Source organism: Saimiri boliviensis, chromosome 20 (genome assembly GCF_048565385.1).
Source record: "Saimiri boliviensis isolate mSaiBol1 chromosome 20, mSaiBol1.pri, whole genome shotgun sequence".
NCBI classification, from domain to species: domain Eukaryota; kingdom Metazoa; phylum Chordata; class Mammalia; order Primates; family Cebidae; genus Saimiri; species Saimiri boliviensis.
The window spans coordinates 10,578,030-10,594,523 of record NC_133468.1 but is presented as its reverse complement, the minus strand read 5'-3'; the positions used below and the strand labels follow the sequence as shown (position 1 = coordinate 10,594,523).

General features: G+C 39.1%; 1 protein-coding gene across 3 annotated transcripts in view; it reads left to right on the top strand.

The window, feature by feature from the left end:
• CREBRF (CREB3 regulatory factor) overlaps positions 1–16,494 on the top strand; it is a 75,364-nt gene that overhangs the window by 46,070 nt on the left and 12,800 nt on the right. For all 3 annotated transcript variants that reach the window (XM_039460590.2, XM_074390414.1, XM_003936142.4), the window contains exons 5-8: positions 1,551–1,745; positions 3,752–3,941; positions 5,889–5,962; positions 15,674–15,796. In XM_039460590.2, coding sequence (XP_039316524.1) covers positions 1,551–1,745; positions 3,752–3,941; positions 5,889–5,962; positions 15,674–15,796 — 582 coding nt within the window. The remainder of the gene's footprint in view (positions 1–1,550; positions 1,746–3,751; positions 3,942–5,888; positions 5,963–15,673; positions 15,797–16,494) is intronic.

Genomic DNA, 16,494 nt, shown 5'->3' with positions numbered 1-16,494 from the left:
ACAAATTTGGGGGCGACAGAGGAGAGAGAGAGAGAATAAGAGAGAATATGTGTGTTTGTGATGGGAATTTATGGTGTATGCTGTTAGAAAACGTTGTTATAGTAAGTCATAGAAAACTGATGGCTACTTCTGGGAGGCTGGGTTTGGTGGCTCATGCCTGTAATCCCAGCATTTTGGGAGGCTGAGGCGAGTGGATCACCTGAGATCAGGAGTTCCAGACCAGCCTGGCCAACATGGCGAAACCCTGTCTCTACTAAAAATGCAAAAATTAGCCAGGTGTGGTGGCAGGCGCCTGTAATCCCAGCTACTTGGGAGACTGAGGCAGGAGAATCGCTTGAACCCAGGAGGTGGAGGTTGCAGTGAGCCAAGATTGTGCCATTGCATTCCAGCCTGGGAGACAGAGCAAGACTCCGTCTCAAAAAAACAAACAAACAAAAAAAAGTGAAGTTAATACAAATAGCTTTCAATAAAATATTAACTAGAATAGGCATATAAGTTTTTATCTGATAACCAATGTGAGAACTGTCATCTTTTATGCTTTTCCAAAAGTAGGGTGAGAAGTAGGAAGAAAACTAATGTAAAAAAAATTCTGTCCAATAGAACGCTATCATAGAAATGTACACCGCTAGGCATGGTGGCTCATGCTTGCAATCCCAGCACTTTCAGAGGCCAAGGCCTGAGGGGCTGCTTATGAACCTAGGAGTTCAAGACCAGCCTGGTGAACATAGTGAGATCTCTCTTAAATAAATAAATAAATAAAAATAAAAAAAATAACTTTTTTTTTTTGAGACAGAGTCTCATGCTATTGCTCAGACTGGAGTGCTATGGCACAGCACTGCAGTCTCCACCTCCTGGGTTCAAGTGGTTCTTGTGCCTCAGCCTCCCGAGTAGCTGGGATTACAGCATGCACCACCACACCCTGGCTAATTTTTGTATTTTTAGTAGAGATGGGGTTTTGCCATGCTGGCCATGGTGGTCTTGAACTCCTAACCTCAAGTGATCTACCCATCTGAGCTTCCCAAAATGCTGGGATTATAGGTGCGAGCCACTCTTCCCAGCCTACAAAATTTTTTTTAAAAAGAAAAAATAATTTAAAAATACTAAAATAGACATATCTTTCTGTCTGGGATGTTTCAGATACATAAATATTAGAAAGAAGACATTTAATAAAGTCATGATATATGTGTCTAAGTACTATTATCTGATGGTACTTTTGATAATCCTGTAGCTATCCTGTAATTGTTTTCTTAATCCTGTGTGAAGATAATAAAAATAGTGTCATATACTAACTTATAAAAGATCAAAGAGAAACCCAGGGAAGATTAACAGTGTAGTTATCTATGTTTATTAATCTCTGAATGTTTTATGAGTTAGGGATTTACATATTAAAAGTTTTCTTATAGACCTAGTTTATTATCTTTGACATGCCAATGATGTTTTCATATGCAAGGAAATGTACCAATTTACAAATAGAAGGGATCTTTTTATTTGTCCTGATTGACTTACTGAAATTTAAGGAGCTTAAAAATTGGGGGACCTTTTTTTTTAAGGCTATGAAAATGATTCTGTAGAAGATTTGAAGGAGATGACTTCAATATCGTCACGGAAGAGAGGTAAAAGAAGATACTTCTGGGAGTATAGTGAACAACTTACACCATCACAGCAAGAGAGGATGCTGAGACCATCTGAGTGGAACCGAGATACTTTGCCAAGTAATATGTATCAGAAAAATGGCTTACATCATGGTAAGAGGGAATTGCAGTCAGATATTTATTGTCCCTTTACTTAAGTTGAGATACTAATCCATAATGCTTACTCTGTGTACCCAGGCATTCAACCCTTCCTAGCAAACTGGAGGTGGGGACTCTCGAGCTGCTACATTGGCCTTACTGCTCTGCATCACTCACAAAGAGCTTTGACCAGTGTTAGGAGTCCTCACCTAAGCAGGGAGGAAGGACTGTGCAAACATGATTTCATTTCTAGTCCTGTCTTAATCTACTTACCCCATCCAGGAACTGACTGCTTGTTTCTGATCTGTCACAGTTGATATAACCAGAAGGGTTGAGGAGAAAGTGAACAGGCTCTCTTGCATTCTTGTCTAATCCCCAGATCTAAATGTAAATGGGAGTACTGGAATTCAAATGGTAGTAGGGATAAAATGGCAAGGAAAGAAAAGAAAGGAAGGGTGGTTATGGAGAAAAGGAGTAGTAGAGAAGAGCTGAATACCTGTAGGAGGAATCAGAAGAAGTTTATAATCTTAAATGGGTCAGGCCATGTGCTGTGGCTCATGCTTGTAATCCCAGTACTTTGGGAGGCTGAGATGGAAGAATCCCTTGAATCTAGGAATTCAAGCCTGCAATGAATTGTGATTGTGCCACTGCTCTCCACCTGGACGATAGAGTGAGACACTGTCTCTAAAAAATTTTTAAAAGTGACCATCTTAGGTAGGTCAAATTTTGAATTGTGAACTCAGGAAGCTGTGATTAAGTAGAATTTATTCTGTACAAATGTTATTTTTAAATATAAAGTTTCTAGTTCTTCTGCTCTGAGTAAAAAAAAAAAAAAAAAAAAAAAAAATCCAAAGTCTACTGAAAAAAGTGGGGAGGAGAACTACTAGTAAGCGTGATGGTCAGTAAACAGGCTGTTTACTCATTGTACAGACGTGAGTTGCTAGGAATTTGGACAAAAATTCCATCTGACATATGTTTGTGCCTCATTTTCCCTTTCCACTAGCATCCAGGTGTACTATATTGTCTCTCAGTAAATAATTGCCAAGTTTTTACCCTCAGATAAGTTTTCTATTAGAAATGAAACATTAAGTCCAGTCAATAATTCCAAGTAGCATATGATGGGTACCAAGAAGGTTATAGGAGTTTGGAGGACAGAGCCATCCCTTTTGCCTGGAATGATAGACCAAGACCCCTTGGGTCTTCTATAATGTTATTTATCAGAGCAACCAAAGAAGAGCTTTTTTTTTTTTGAAACGGAGTTTTGCTCTTGTTGCCCAGGCTGGAGTGCAATGGCGCAATCCTGGCTCACTACAACCTCCACCTCCCAGGTTCAAGCGATTCTCCTGCCTCAGCCTCCTGAGTAGCTGAGATTACAGGCGTGTGCCACCATGCCCGGCTAATTTTGTATTTTTAGTAGAGATGGAGTTTCACCATGTTGGTCAGGCTGGTCTTGAACTCCCGACCTCTGGTGATCCACTCACCTCGGCCTCCCAAAGTGTTGGGATTCAGGTGTGAGCCACTGCGCCTGGCCCAAAAAAGAGCTTTTAAATAAGGTTATGCTTACTTGTTAGATTTTTGAGTTCAGTACAAAAATGTGTGTGTCTGATGATTTTCAGGCATAGCATCAGAAACATCTCGGTTTGGGTAAAATCTCTAAACTCTCTTCTGACTGTATCTTATACCCTAGTCCTGATTTTGGTGTTTAATTGAACTTACACTCCGATCCTGATTTGAGGTGCTTAGTATGCCATGCAGATAATTAAGAATCTGTCATTCTGGGACTAGAAGCCTAGGGTACGGAAGAACTTGGAGAAAGTTAGAACTATGCCGTATCACCCCTGTTTCCTGCAGCCACAAGATGGGAAGGAGAAGAGGCTAGCCCTTCTAGAATAGATTGTTAAGCTTGCTGACTTCTGAAAAGAAAACGTAGTGGTGGGGAGTGGTTAAAAATGTGGCTGTGAAAAATATGTCTCTTGTTAATTAAAGTGATCTAACTTAAACTTCTTTTAAACTGTTTGTAGGAAAATATGCAGTAAAGAAGTCACGGAGAACTGATGTAGAAGACCTGACTCCAAATCCTAAAAAACTCCTCCAGATAGGCAATGAACTTCGGAAGCTGAATAAGGTGATTAGTGACCTGACTCCAGTCAGTGAGCTTCCCTTAACAGCCCGGCCAAGGTCAAGGAAGGAAAAAAATAAGCTGGCTTCCAGGTAAATGCTAATAATGTTCACTCAAGTGAAGAAAGTTTAGGAGGTGACGTTAGGCCCAAAGTGAGTTTTTATAGAAGGTCAAACACTTCAACCATTATTCAGAAATTGTATTTTTCTTTTATAAATACTACAATGATAATATAATTTTTCTTTTGAAAGTAGAAGATGGTATTTATGTTTTATGGAAAAAATTTTTAAGAGGGGAAAGATGAATGGATTCTGGTGCATTATGTTATAGTATAACAATAAAAAAATTTCATAGCTTTATTTTTTTTTTTTAGTAAGTCAGAGTTATTGAGCTATAACTTACAGTAAAATGTGTACCTTTTAATGTATATACTTTTATGAGTTTGACAAACACATCCAATCATATAACCACCACCACAAATCAAGATATTGAACATTTTCATCATCTTAAAAAGTTTCCTTATGCCTCTTTGTAAAAGCAAGCACCTTCCTGCACCTGAAGCCCCTCAAAACCACTGATCCGTTTTCTGTCTCCATAGTTTTGCCTTTTCCAGAATGTCATGTAGATGGAATACAGTATATGTATGTAGCCTTTGATTGAATCTGTCTTCCTTTTTTTTTGAGACGGAGTTTTGCTCGTTACCCAGGCTGGAGTGCAATGGCGCAATCTCGGCTCACTGCAACCTCCGCCTCCTGGGTTCAGGCAATTCTCCTGCCTCAGCCTCCTGAGTAGCTGGGATTACAGGCACGCGCCACCATGCCCAGCTAATTTTTTGTATTTTTAGTAGAGATGGGGTTTCACCATGTTGACCAGAATGGTCTCGATCTCTTGACCTTGTGATCCAACCGCCTCAGCCTCCCAAAGTGCTGGGATTACAGGCTTGAGCCACCGCGCCCAGCTTTTCCTTTTTTTTTTTTGAGGCAGGGTCTCACTCACCCTGTCGCCCAGGCAGTGGCCTGATCTCAGCTCACTGTAACCTCTGTCTCCCAGGGTTAAGCTGTCCTCCCGCCTCAGCCCCCTAAGTAGCTGGGATTATACATGTGAGCCACCACGCCCAGCTAATTTTTGTATTTTTTGTAGAGACAGGGTTTCACCATGTTGCCCAGGCTGGTCTCAAACTCCTGACCTCAAGTGATTCACCCAGCTTAGCCTCCCAGAGTGCTGGGATTACAGGCATGAGCCACCACACCCAACTGACTCTGTCTTCTTTCACTCAACATGACACATTTGAGATTCTTTGATATTGTTGCCTGGAGTAATAATTTTTTCATTTTGGTTGCTGAGTTGTATTCCTTTGGTGGGGATATACTACAGTTTATCCATTCACCAGTTGAAGGGGATTTGGGTTGCCTCCAGTTTTTGGCAAGTATGAATAAAACCACCATGAACGTTCACTTAAACATGTTTGTGTGAACATAAGTTTCCATTTCTCTTAGATAAGTATCCAAGCATATATGTTTATAAGAAACTGTCAAACTGTTGTCCAAAGTAGCTGTATGTACTGTTTTACATTCCTACTAGCAACATGTGAGGTTTCCCATGCTTTACATCCTCTATAACTTTTGGTATTACCAGTTTTTGTTTGGTTGTTTTGTTTTTTAGCCACTTTAATAGGTGTGTACTGATCATAGCTTTATTTTTAAATGTGTGCTAAATTTTAAAAAATCAATTTGCATAAATGATTATGCTGTGTTTTCTGGTAACTCAGTTATTTGATAAACGTCAGTAGGCAGCGGTTTTGGGTTGCTATTAGAAAATGAAAGACAAATATTCACTTAAAAAGGAAAGCAGAAGCAGACTGGGCATGGTGCCTCATGCCTATAATCACAGCACTTTAGGAGGCCAAAAAGGGAGGATCACTTAAGCCAGGAGTTGAAGAGTAGCCTGGGCAACATAGTGAGACATCTTCTCCATAATTAAAAATAATAAAATTAAAATTAAAGAAAAGAAAGTGAACTAATTGCTCCTTCCTTTCACAGAGCTTGTCGGTTAAAGAAGAAAGCCCAATATGAAGCTAATAAAGTGAAATTATGGGGCCTCAACACAGAATATGGTAAACCTAAAGTTTTAAGAAGTTGATTAACCACCTATCGATTTGCTGATCACTCTCTCTTTTCTTTGTTTTGTGATTTGCGTTCCCTGTATTCTGCCTAGTTTTTGGCTAGCCTTCTATATATTTATCTATTTGGTAAGCTACATGCTCGCTTTCCTTCATTCTTGTCCTCCTTTTAGTATAAGTTTCTGTACTGGTGACTTCCCAATCCAAATCTCATCTGTCTACTAACAAGTTGATCCACATGTGACCACAGTAATTTCTTTTTTTTTTTTTTTTTCCCTGTAAAAGATGTGGAAAGTTTTATAAGGATAGACAGCAAAAGCAACCTGCATTTCTCTAAAGATCACAGTAATTTCTTACTTCTATTTTATAATTGTGTTACTGGGTTAGCCAGTTTTGTTGACAGATTTTAGTATTTCCCCCAAATTGAATAATGCTGTTTTAGGTTTTGTATGAATAATTTAGATCTGTGTTTTTCAGATTTGATTGCTCATTGGAATTGTCTGTGTATTTGGTTAAAATACACATTTCTAGGCTTCTCTGCAGATCTCTTGAATAAGATTGTGTACAAGTAGAACTCAATAATACATATTTTTAACACATCTCAGATTGCTCTTTTTTGTGTTTGTGTGAGACAGGGTCTTACTCTGTTGCCCAAGCTAGAGCACAGTAGTGTGATCACAGCTCACTGCAGCTGCAACCTTCCAGGCTCAGGTGATCCTCCCACCGCAGCATTTTGGGAAGCTAGGAGTACAGGAGTGCGCTACCATGCCTGGCTGATCTTTTTGCATTTTTTATAGAGATGGAGTTTTGACTGTGTTGCTCACGCTGTCTCAAATTTTTGGGCTCAAGCAATCCGCCCACTTAAGCCACCCAAAGTGCTGGAATTAGAGGCATGAGCCACTGTACCCAGCCAAGATTAATCTTTTTTTTTTTTTTTTTGTGAGACGGAGGCTTGCACTGTCGCCCAGGCTGGAGTGTAGTGGCGTGATATCGGTTCACTGCAACCTCTGCCTCCCAGGTTCAAGTGATTCTCCTGCCTCAGCCTCCTGAATAGCTAGGACTATAGTCCTGCGGCACCACACCCAGCTAATTTTTGTATTTTTAGTAGAGATGAGATTTTACCATGTTGGCCAGGCTGGTTTCAAACTCCTGACCTCAGGATTTTGAAGTAATCCACCCACCTTGGCCTCCCAAAGTGCTGGGATTACAGGTGTGAGCCACTGAGCCTGGCCCCAAGATTATTCTTAATGCAACCATGCTAGCACCTATTTGGAAATGATTAGTTTTTATCTAAACCAAAGTGCTTCTTGGCTTTTCACGTTGCAGCACATGTAGAAAATTGTCATCTTTGAGGCATCATGGAATATAATAAGAGTAGACTGCTTGTGGGAGGAGGTCGCTATGAGCTGAGGGGATAATTATCTTACACATTTGGAACCCTTTTACAGCACTTCAGGGGTATGGGAAGCTCTGGTTTTGATTTTCTGTGATAAGAACACGTCTTTTCTCTCTTTGTTTAAGCCTGGTACTATAAGAGTTAGTGTATTCATTTGCCTCAAAAATTGTCCTCTTCAATATGTAGTTCTTGGGTAAATTGAATGAAAGTGAAACAGTGTGAAAAATGATCAGTTATTTGTTTCTAGAGGTTTTCTTGAGTTTAGTATGTCTTGCACATAGGTACTCAATAAACTTTATGCAGTTTTTCTAAATCCTTTATTATTTTATTTCCTTTGGTGAGGGGAGAAAAAGAATTTCTAACTGTAAAGTTTACAGCTGTAAAGTCGTTTATGAGTGAAATGAACTCATGTTTTATTTATTAGCAGCCACTCAGTAAATGAATTAGATAAAAATAATTGTTGGTGTGTTCAAATGCAAAGCTATCCTTTTTCCTATTATTCTTTCTTGCTATTGAAACATTTTGACCTTGAGCTCAGTTAGTGGTTCCTGGCCTCCTAGATATCTGGAAGCCACTCTGTTACTTCTTTGTGGAACACTTATTATTCATTATCCATCAGCCCAATGGTTTCTAGAATTTGTGATTTACAATTTGAAAAAGATTTTGAGACTTGAGAACATGGGCTTACCAACTTTATATTTTGCCAAATGAGAACATTAAAGTGAACATCATCTAGTATTACTATAATTTCATATGAGGAAGAATGTTTTAGTATTTAAAAAATTGAGACGGTCATAATCTCATAATAGAAGATAAATTTAGCTTTTTGAAAAATGTACTCTGTTGTCTTTATCAGTTTTAATATGTCATGAACTGGTGTGGTTGCAGGGACTAGCTTCAGGGGCCCACTGTACTACTCATCTCATCCTATCCCACCAAACTTCCTTCTTCTGTTGATTCCTACTGCCAAAGCTCACTGGAGACTGCTCTGTGAATCCCGTGGAAACTTGTTGACTCAGAATGAGAAATAGAACTGTTAGCCCTTCACCCTGACCAATGGTATTTTGTCCCTAAGAAAGCTATATGGAAAAATTAAAACCAGAAAATTCCTTGATGAATATGACATTAGAGGAGCAGGATCTGTTTATGACTTGAATATTTGGACTCAATTTCTGAGAGCCAGGTGCTTCTATTTCCTAAACTAGAGGTTTGTGGTAGCATGAGAGCCCTTTCCCTTTTCTCTCCCTGCCCCATAGTGTGCTTGGACACTGTCAAGTCTTGAGAACTATTCTGCTGTTTTACTTTAGATTTTATAGTGTTTTTTCTTTTTTAAAAAATTATACTTTGGGCTTTGGGGTACATGTGCATATCCTGCATCCTGCAGGATTGTTGCATAGGTACATACATGCCATGGTGGTTTGCTGACTCCATCCCCCACCCACATTGTCGCCTACATCAGGCATTTCTCCCGGAGTTAGCCCTTCCCATCTTCGCTGTCCCTCCCCTCCCCTTTACCCTTCTACCTAGCCCAGTGAGTGTTGTTCTTTTCCCTGTGTCCATGTGTTCTCATTGTTCATCACCCGCCTATGAGTGAGAACATGTGGTGTTTGGTTTTCTGTTCTTGTGTCAGTTTGCTGAGAATGATGATTTCTAGATTCATCCATGTCTCTACAAAGGACACGAACTCGTCTTTTTTATGGCTGCATAGTATTCCATGGTGTATATGTGCCACATTTTCCTTGTCCAGTCTATCATCGATGGGCATTTGGGTTGGTTCCAGGTCTTTGCTATCGTAAACAGCGCCACAATGAACATACGTGTGCATGTGTCTTTATAATAGAATGATTTATACTCCTTTAGGTATATACCCAGTAATGGGATTGCTGGTTCAAATGGAATTTTTATTTCTAGATCCTTGAGGAATCACCACACTGTCTTCCACAATGGTTGAACTAATTTAGACTCCCACCAACGTGTAAAAGTGTTCTATTTCTCCACATCCTGTTCAGCATTTTGTCTCCAGATTTTTTAATGATCATCATTCTAACTGACGTGAGATGGTATCTCAGTGCGGTTTTGATTTGCATTTCTCCAATAACCAATGATGATTAGCATTTTTTGTATGTTTGTTGGCTGCATATATGTCTTCTTTTGAAAAGTGTCTGTTCCTATACCTTGCCCACTTACTTTATTTACTTTTAATGTGTTGAGTATGGGAGAACCCTATTGTGCAAATATCCTTGAGTAAGTAGTAGTCTCTTTCAATTATTCATGGAGAAGAAACAGATTTTTTGTTGCAAATGATTTAGGAAGTTAGCTGTACTTTCCTTGTTCAATGACACATTTTACATATATCGGCCCTGAACGTCGTAGTTTTTAAATTGTCTCTCTCCGCCATTATTTCTCACTTTCCTCTTCAACTGCAATTTAGATTGGTCCCTTCTCAGTATTGCTAGATGAAGAATAACAAATCACTCATTTCTACACCAGGCATTGTGACACGCTTCTGTAATCCCAGCTACTCAGGAGTCTGAGGTGGGAGGATTATTCTGGATGATAGAGAAATACCCCATCTCTTTAAAAACAGAACAAAACCCCCAAATCACCAAGGCAGTCTCTGAAGAGGTAGAGATTAATTTCAGACCATAGGAATCCTGTGCGCTGAAATAAAAACTGTGTTTTCCTCACAGTTTTACTGAGGTGTAATTGAAGTACGATATCTCTACAGATTGAAAGAGTATAATTCAATTAGTTTACATATATGCATACATATATGAAACAATCAAGATAATGAATATTTCCATTTCTTCCGAAAGATTCCTAGTTCCCCTTTCTGTCATTGCACTTTCTACTCCTATCCCTGGGTAACCACAGTCTGCTTTTTGTCACTATAGACCAATTTGCATTTTCTAAGATCTTTCATTAATGGAATCATACAATACGTTTACATTTTTGCCTGGCTACTTTCACTCGGCATAATTATTTAAAAATTCCTCCATGTTGTTACCTGTGTCAGTAGTTAGATCCTTTTGATTGCTAACTAGTGTTCCATTGTATGGATGTACTACAATTTATCTCTTCACCTGTTGATGCTTAGGTTGTTTCAAGTTTTTGGCTGTAGCAAAGGGGCTTTGAGTATTTCGGTAGACATATGTTTTCTCTTGGTTAAATACCTAGATGTAGAATGACTGATTCTTAAGTCTGTATTTAATTTTATAAGAAACAACTAAACTGTTTTCCAAACTGACTGTACCATTTTACGTTCTTAAAAACAGTGTAGGAGGGTTCTAGTTGGTCCATAGCCTTGCCAACACATGGCAGCGCCCATCTTGATATTTTTACAAATCTAATGGGTGTGTGATGGTATTTCATTGTGGTATTTTTGTTTCTAATAACACTGAGCCCCTTTCCTGTGCTTATTGACTATTCATATGTTTTCTTTTCTGAAGTGTTTGTTCAAATATTTTGCCATTTAAAAACATTGATTTCTCTTCTAAAGATTCTTTATTCTGGGCTGGGTGCTGTGGCTCATACTTGCAGTTCCCAGCGCTTTGGGAGGCTGAGACTGGTGGATCACCTGAGGTCAGGAGTTCAAAACCAGCCTGGCCAACATGGTGAAACCCCATTTCTACTAAAAATGGAAAAAATTAGCCGGGCTTGGTGGTGGGAGCTGTAATCCCAGCTACTTGGGTGGCTGAGGCAGGCGAATCACTTGAACCCAGGAGGCAGGGGTTGCAGTGACCCAAGATTGTGCCACCTAGGCAACAAGAGCGAAACTCTGTCTCAAAAAAAAAAAAAGTAAGTAAGTAAATAAATAAATATTCTTTATTCTGGATATAAGTTCTTGGGCTTGGCTTTTTGTTTTCCTCATTGGTCTCCCCCCCTTCCCTCTCTCCTCTCTTTCCCTCCCTTCCTCCTTTCTTTCTTTCCTTTTTTCTTTTGACACAGAGTCTCGCTTAACCACCCAGGCCGAAGTCCAGTGGAATAGTCTCAGCTCTCTGCAACCTCTGCTCCCGGTTCAAGTGATTCTCATGCCTCAGCCTCCCAAGTGGCTGGGATTACAGGCATGCACACCACGCCTGGCTGAATTTTATATTTTCAGTAGAGACAGAGTTACACCACGTAGTCCAGGCTGGTTTCGAACTTCTGGCCTCAAGAGATCCACCCACCTTGGCCTCCCAAAGTGCTGGGTCCCAAAGTGCTGGGTGGGATTATAGATGTGAGCCACCATGCCTGGCCTTCATTGGCATCTTTCAAATATCAAACATTTTTAATTTTGATGAATCAATTTGTCAGGTTTTTTTAATATTTCATGATTTTTCTGTGTTGTAACAAACCTTTGCCAACTCCAACATTTACAAATATTTTCTTGTATTTTTTTCTTAGAATTTACATAGTTTTAGGTTTTGCATTCAGGCTTATGATCTATTTTAGGTCAATTTTTGCATATGGTATAAGGTAAAAGATGATGTTCATTTTTTTCCATATAAATATCTAGTTATTCAAGCACCATACATTGAAAAGGCTTTCCCTTCCCTATTGAATTGTTTTTGCACCTTTGTTCAGTCAATAGACCATATATTTATGGGTTTACTTCTAGATGTTGTATTCTGTTTCATTGATACATTTATCTTCCTTCACGTGGATATAAAACTTCTTTTTTTTAAAATAGAGATGGGACTGGGCATGGTGAGTCATGCCTGTAATCCTAGCACTTTGGGAGGATTGCTTAAGGCCACAAGTTCAAGACCAACCTGGCCGATATAGTGAGACCTCGTCTCTACTTAAATTATTTTTAAAAAAGAAAAAAAGATTAAAAAAAATAGAGACAGGGTCTTGCTGTCTTCCCCACGTTGGTCTCGAACTCCTGGGCTCAAGCGATGCTCACATCTCAGCCTCCCAAAGAGCTGGGATTACAGTCATGAGCCACTGCATCTGGCCGTGTAGATACAAAACTGTCTTGATCACTGTGCAAAACTGTCGTGATTACTGTAAACCTTTTAAGTCAGGCAGTGCTAGTTCTTGTTATTCCTCCAATTTTGCTCTTTTTGTTTAAATGTTTTGGCTATTATAGGTCTTTTGCATATCTGTATACATTTTCAAATTACTTTATCACCTTTTACAGAAAAGCTTACTGGAATTTTGATTGGGATTGCTTTGAATCTTTAGATCTATTTGGAGAGAATTACTATCTTAAAATGGAGTTTTCTGATCCACAGACCTGGTATCTCTTTCCACCTAGCTAAGTCTTCTTTAGTTTCTCTCTGCCATCTTTTACAGTGTTCAGTGTAGAGTGCTTGAACATATTTATTAGATGTAATCCTGAGTATTTTATATTTTTTAGTGCTTCTGTAAATGGAATTGTTTTTGAAATTTTATTTATTTTTTTTTTTAAATTAATTAATTTTTTTTTTTGAAGACGGGGTTTCACCACGTTGGTCAGGCTGGTCTTGAACTCCTGACCTCAGGTGATCCGCCCGCCTTGGCCTCCAAAGTGCTTGGATTACAGGTGTGAGCCACCACGCCCGGCGAAATTTTATTTTTGAGTTCTTTAGTATTAATATATAAAACATATTTTTGCTTTGTATATTACTCTTAGTTCCAGCAGTTGGTATGTAGATTCCCTGGGATTTTTTGCCGACACAGTTATCATCTACAAATAGGAATGGTTTTATTTCCTTCTTTCTGATCTTTATGCCTTTTCTTTTTCTGTCTTATCACAATGTCTAGAACAGCCAGAATATTAAATACAGTGGTGATTGCCTTGTTTAAAATCTCAGGGGAAACCTTTTATCTTTAGGTATGATGTTTGTGTTGTGCTTTTTTGTAGATGAGTTGTCCTTTTATCATTTTGAGAAAGTTCCCTTCTATTCCTAGTTTCTTTTATTATGAATGGGTGTTGATAATTTTTTTGCATTTGTTGGAACAATCATGTATTGTTCTTTTTTATTCTGTTAATACATCACATATTCACCTGTTAAAGTGGCAAATTACATGTGCTAATATTTGGATGTTAAGCCAACCTTGCATTCTTGGAATAAATACTTGGTTAGCTGCATTTTCCTTTTTATATTGGAGTCTATTGCTAATATTTAATATTATTCTATCCTAATACTATATGTTGCATTTCGTTGTTAGTGTTTTGTTAAGAATTTTGTGTCAACATTCAAGAGGGACATTGGTCTATGATTTTTCTTTTTTTGTAACATTTCAGTACTAGGGCTATACTGGCCTCATAGAATTAATTGGACCATGATCTCTCTTTCTTTTCTGTTTGACAGAGTTTTATTAGATCAATTTTATTTCTTCATCATATTTATGATAGAATTTGGTATTAAAATCTTCTGGTTCTCTTTTGGGAAGACATGGTAATTTCAGTTCTTTTACTAGAAAAAACTATTCAGATGCTTTATTTCTTCATGTATGGGTTTTTTAATTTTTGTTTTTGTTTTTAAGACAGTTTATCACTCTGTTGCCCAGGCTGGAGTGCAGTGGCATGATCTCAGCTCACTGCAACCTCTGCCTCCTGGGTTCAAGCAGTTCTCATGCTTCAGCCTCCTGAGTAGCTGGGATTACAGGTGTGCACCACCATGCCCAGCTAATTATTTTTATTTTGAGTATAGATGGGATTTCACTGTGTTGGCAAGGCTGGTCTGGAACTCCTGGCCTCAAGTGATCTGCCCTCCTTGGCTTCCCAAAGTGCTGGGATTACAGATGTGAACCACTGCACCTAGCCTCTTCTTTTTTGAGACGAAATCTTGCTGTGTTGCCCAGGCTGGAATGTAGTGGCACAATCTTGGCTTACTGTAACCTCCGCCTCCTGGGTTCGAGCAATTTTCCTGCCTCAGCCTCCTGAGTAGCTGGGATTACAGGCATCTGCCATCATGCTCAGCTAATTTTTGTATTTTGTATTTTGTATTTTTATCAGAGATGGGCTTTCACTATGTTGGTTTTGAACTCCTGACCTCAGGCGATTCACCCACCTTGGCCTCCCAAAGTGCTGGTATTATAAGCATGAGCCATCACGCCTGGCTTTCCTGGCTTCTTCGTATATGGATATTAAAATGTGTTTTCAAGAAATTTGTTCATTTCATCTAAGTTGTTAAATTTGTTAGCACCGTATTTTCTTATTATCTTTTTAATATCTGTAGATTGTAAAGTGGTAACACCTTTTTTGTTACAGATGTAAGTGATTGGTGTTATCACTTATTTCTCATGATGGAGCTACCTGGGTGAGGGGTTGTCAGTGTTGTAGATCATTTCAAAGAACCAGTTTTGGCTTTGTTAATTTTTATTGTGTATTTGTTTTCTGTTACATAAATTTCTGCTCTTTATTAGTTCCCTCCTTTACTCACTTTGGGTTAACTTGCTTTTTGTTTTGTTTGTTTTAAAGCTTTTTAAGGTGGGAAAATTTGTTTTTAAAGCTTTTGTTTTTAAGGGACTTGGGTTGATTTATTTAATAAACATTTACTAAGGTCCTATGATTCGATATAGCAGTCACTATCAGGTCTTAAACCAATGAAGACCAGTAGGGCAAGTTGCTGACAGGATAGTGGACACTGATGCATGTCTACAGTGTGTTGTCTTTTTTCATTGCCATTTTTTCCTGTTGGAGATGGGATCTCACTGTGGTGCCTAAGCTGGAGCACAGTGGCTGTTCACAGTCACCATCCTAGTGCACTACTACCTGCAACTCCTGGGCTAAAGCGATTCCTCTGCCTCAGCCTCCCAAGTAGCTGGGACTGCAGCTGCACACCACCACACCTGGCTACAGTGTGTTATCAAGAGTGCATACCCAGTAATCTTGAGAGTTTTGTTGTTGTTGTTTTGTTGTTTGAGACGAAGTCTTGCTCTGCCACCCAGGCTAGAGTGCAGTGGCATGATCTTGGCTCACTGAAGCCTACACCTCCTGGGTTCAAGTGATTCTCCTGCGTCAGTCTCCTGAGTAGCTGGGTTTACAGGCACATGCCACCACACCTGGCTAATTTTTGTATTTTTATTAGAGACAGGGTTTCACCATTTGGCCAGGCTGGTCTTGAACTCCTGACCCCATGCAATCTGCCTGTGTTGGCCTTCCGAAATGCTGGGATTACAGGTGTGAGCCACTGCACCTGGCCAATCTTGAGATATTTTTAAAAACAAGTACCACATCATTTGAAATTAGTCTCTTTGGATAGGAGCTGCTTATAATAATTACTTCTTAATGTTTTCTTACACATTCTCCATTTCTTAATTATCTGTTGTACATAATTAAAAGGAAAGCCTTCCATGATAGTGACATGTTCCAAGTGTTTTGTTCTGTCTTTCAGATAATTTATTGTTTGTAATCAACTCCATCAAGCAAGAGATTGTAAATCGGGTACAGAATCCAAGAGAGGAGAGAGGACCCAACATGGGGCAGAAGCTTGAAATCCTCATTAAAGATACTCTCGGTAAGAATAATATTAGATAAATTCATAGCAATGATAACAGGTAGTATAAGATGTATGATTTGGCCGGGCGCGGTGGCTCAAGCCTGTAATCCCAGCACTTTGGGAGGCTGAGGCGGGTGGATCACAAGGTCAAGAGATCGAGACCATCCTGGTCAACATGGTGAAACCCCGTCTCTACTAAAAATACAAAAAAATTTGCTGGACATGGTGGCGCGTGCCTGTAATCCCAGCTACTCGGGAGGCTGAGGCAGGAGAATTGCTTGAATCCAGGAGGCGGAGGTTGCGGCGAGCCAAGATCACGCCATTGCACTCTAACCTGGGTAACAAGAGCGAAACTCCAACTCAAAAAAAAAAAAAAATGTATGATTTAAGGGGATATTAAAAGTTTTTTTAGTTTAAGGAAAAACTCAAGTGCTCTCATTGTAGTTACTCTCCTTTATAAGTAATTTTATCTTTTGGGATTTAGTGTTCATAAACATGTATTGCAGGTGACCACAATTTGTAAATTAGACTTAATCATGAAACTATTTTAACACTTAAGAAAAACAAACTTCTAGCAACTTTACCCTTTCATAGAAGACAAACAGTCCCAAAGCTGTCAAGCCTGCAGTTTGCACTTTAGTGTAGAGATCCTTGTTTTACTCAGTAGTGCATTTCACAGGATTCTGACAAAGTTGGCTCTCTCGTTTCCCGTCCCT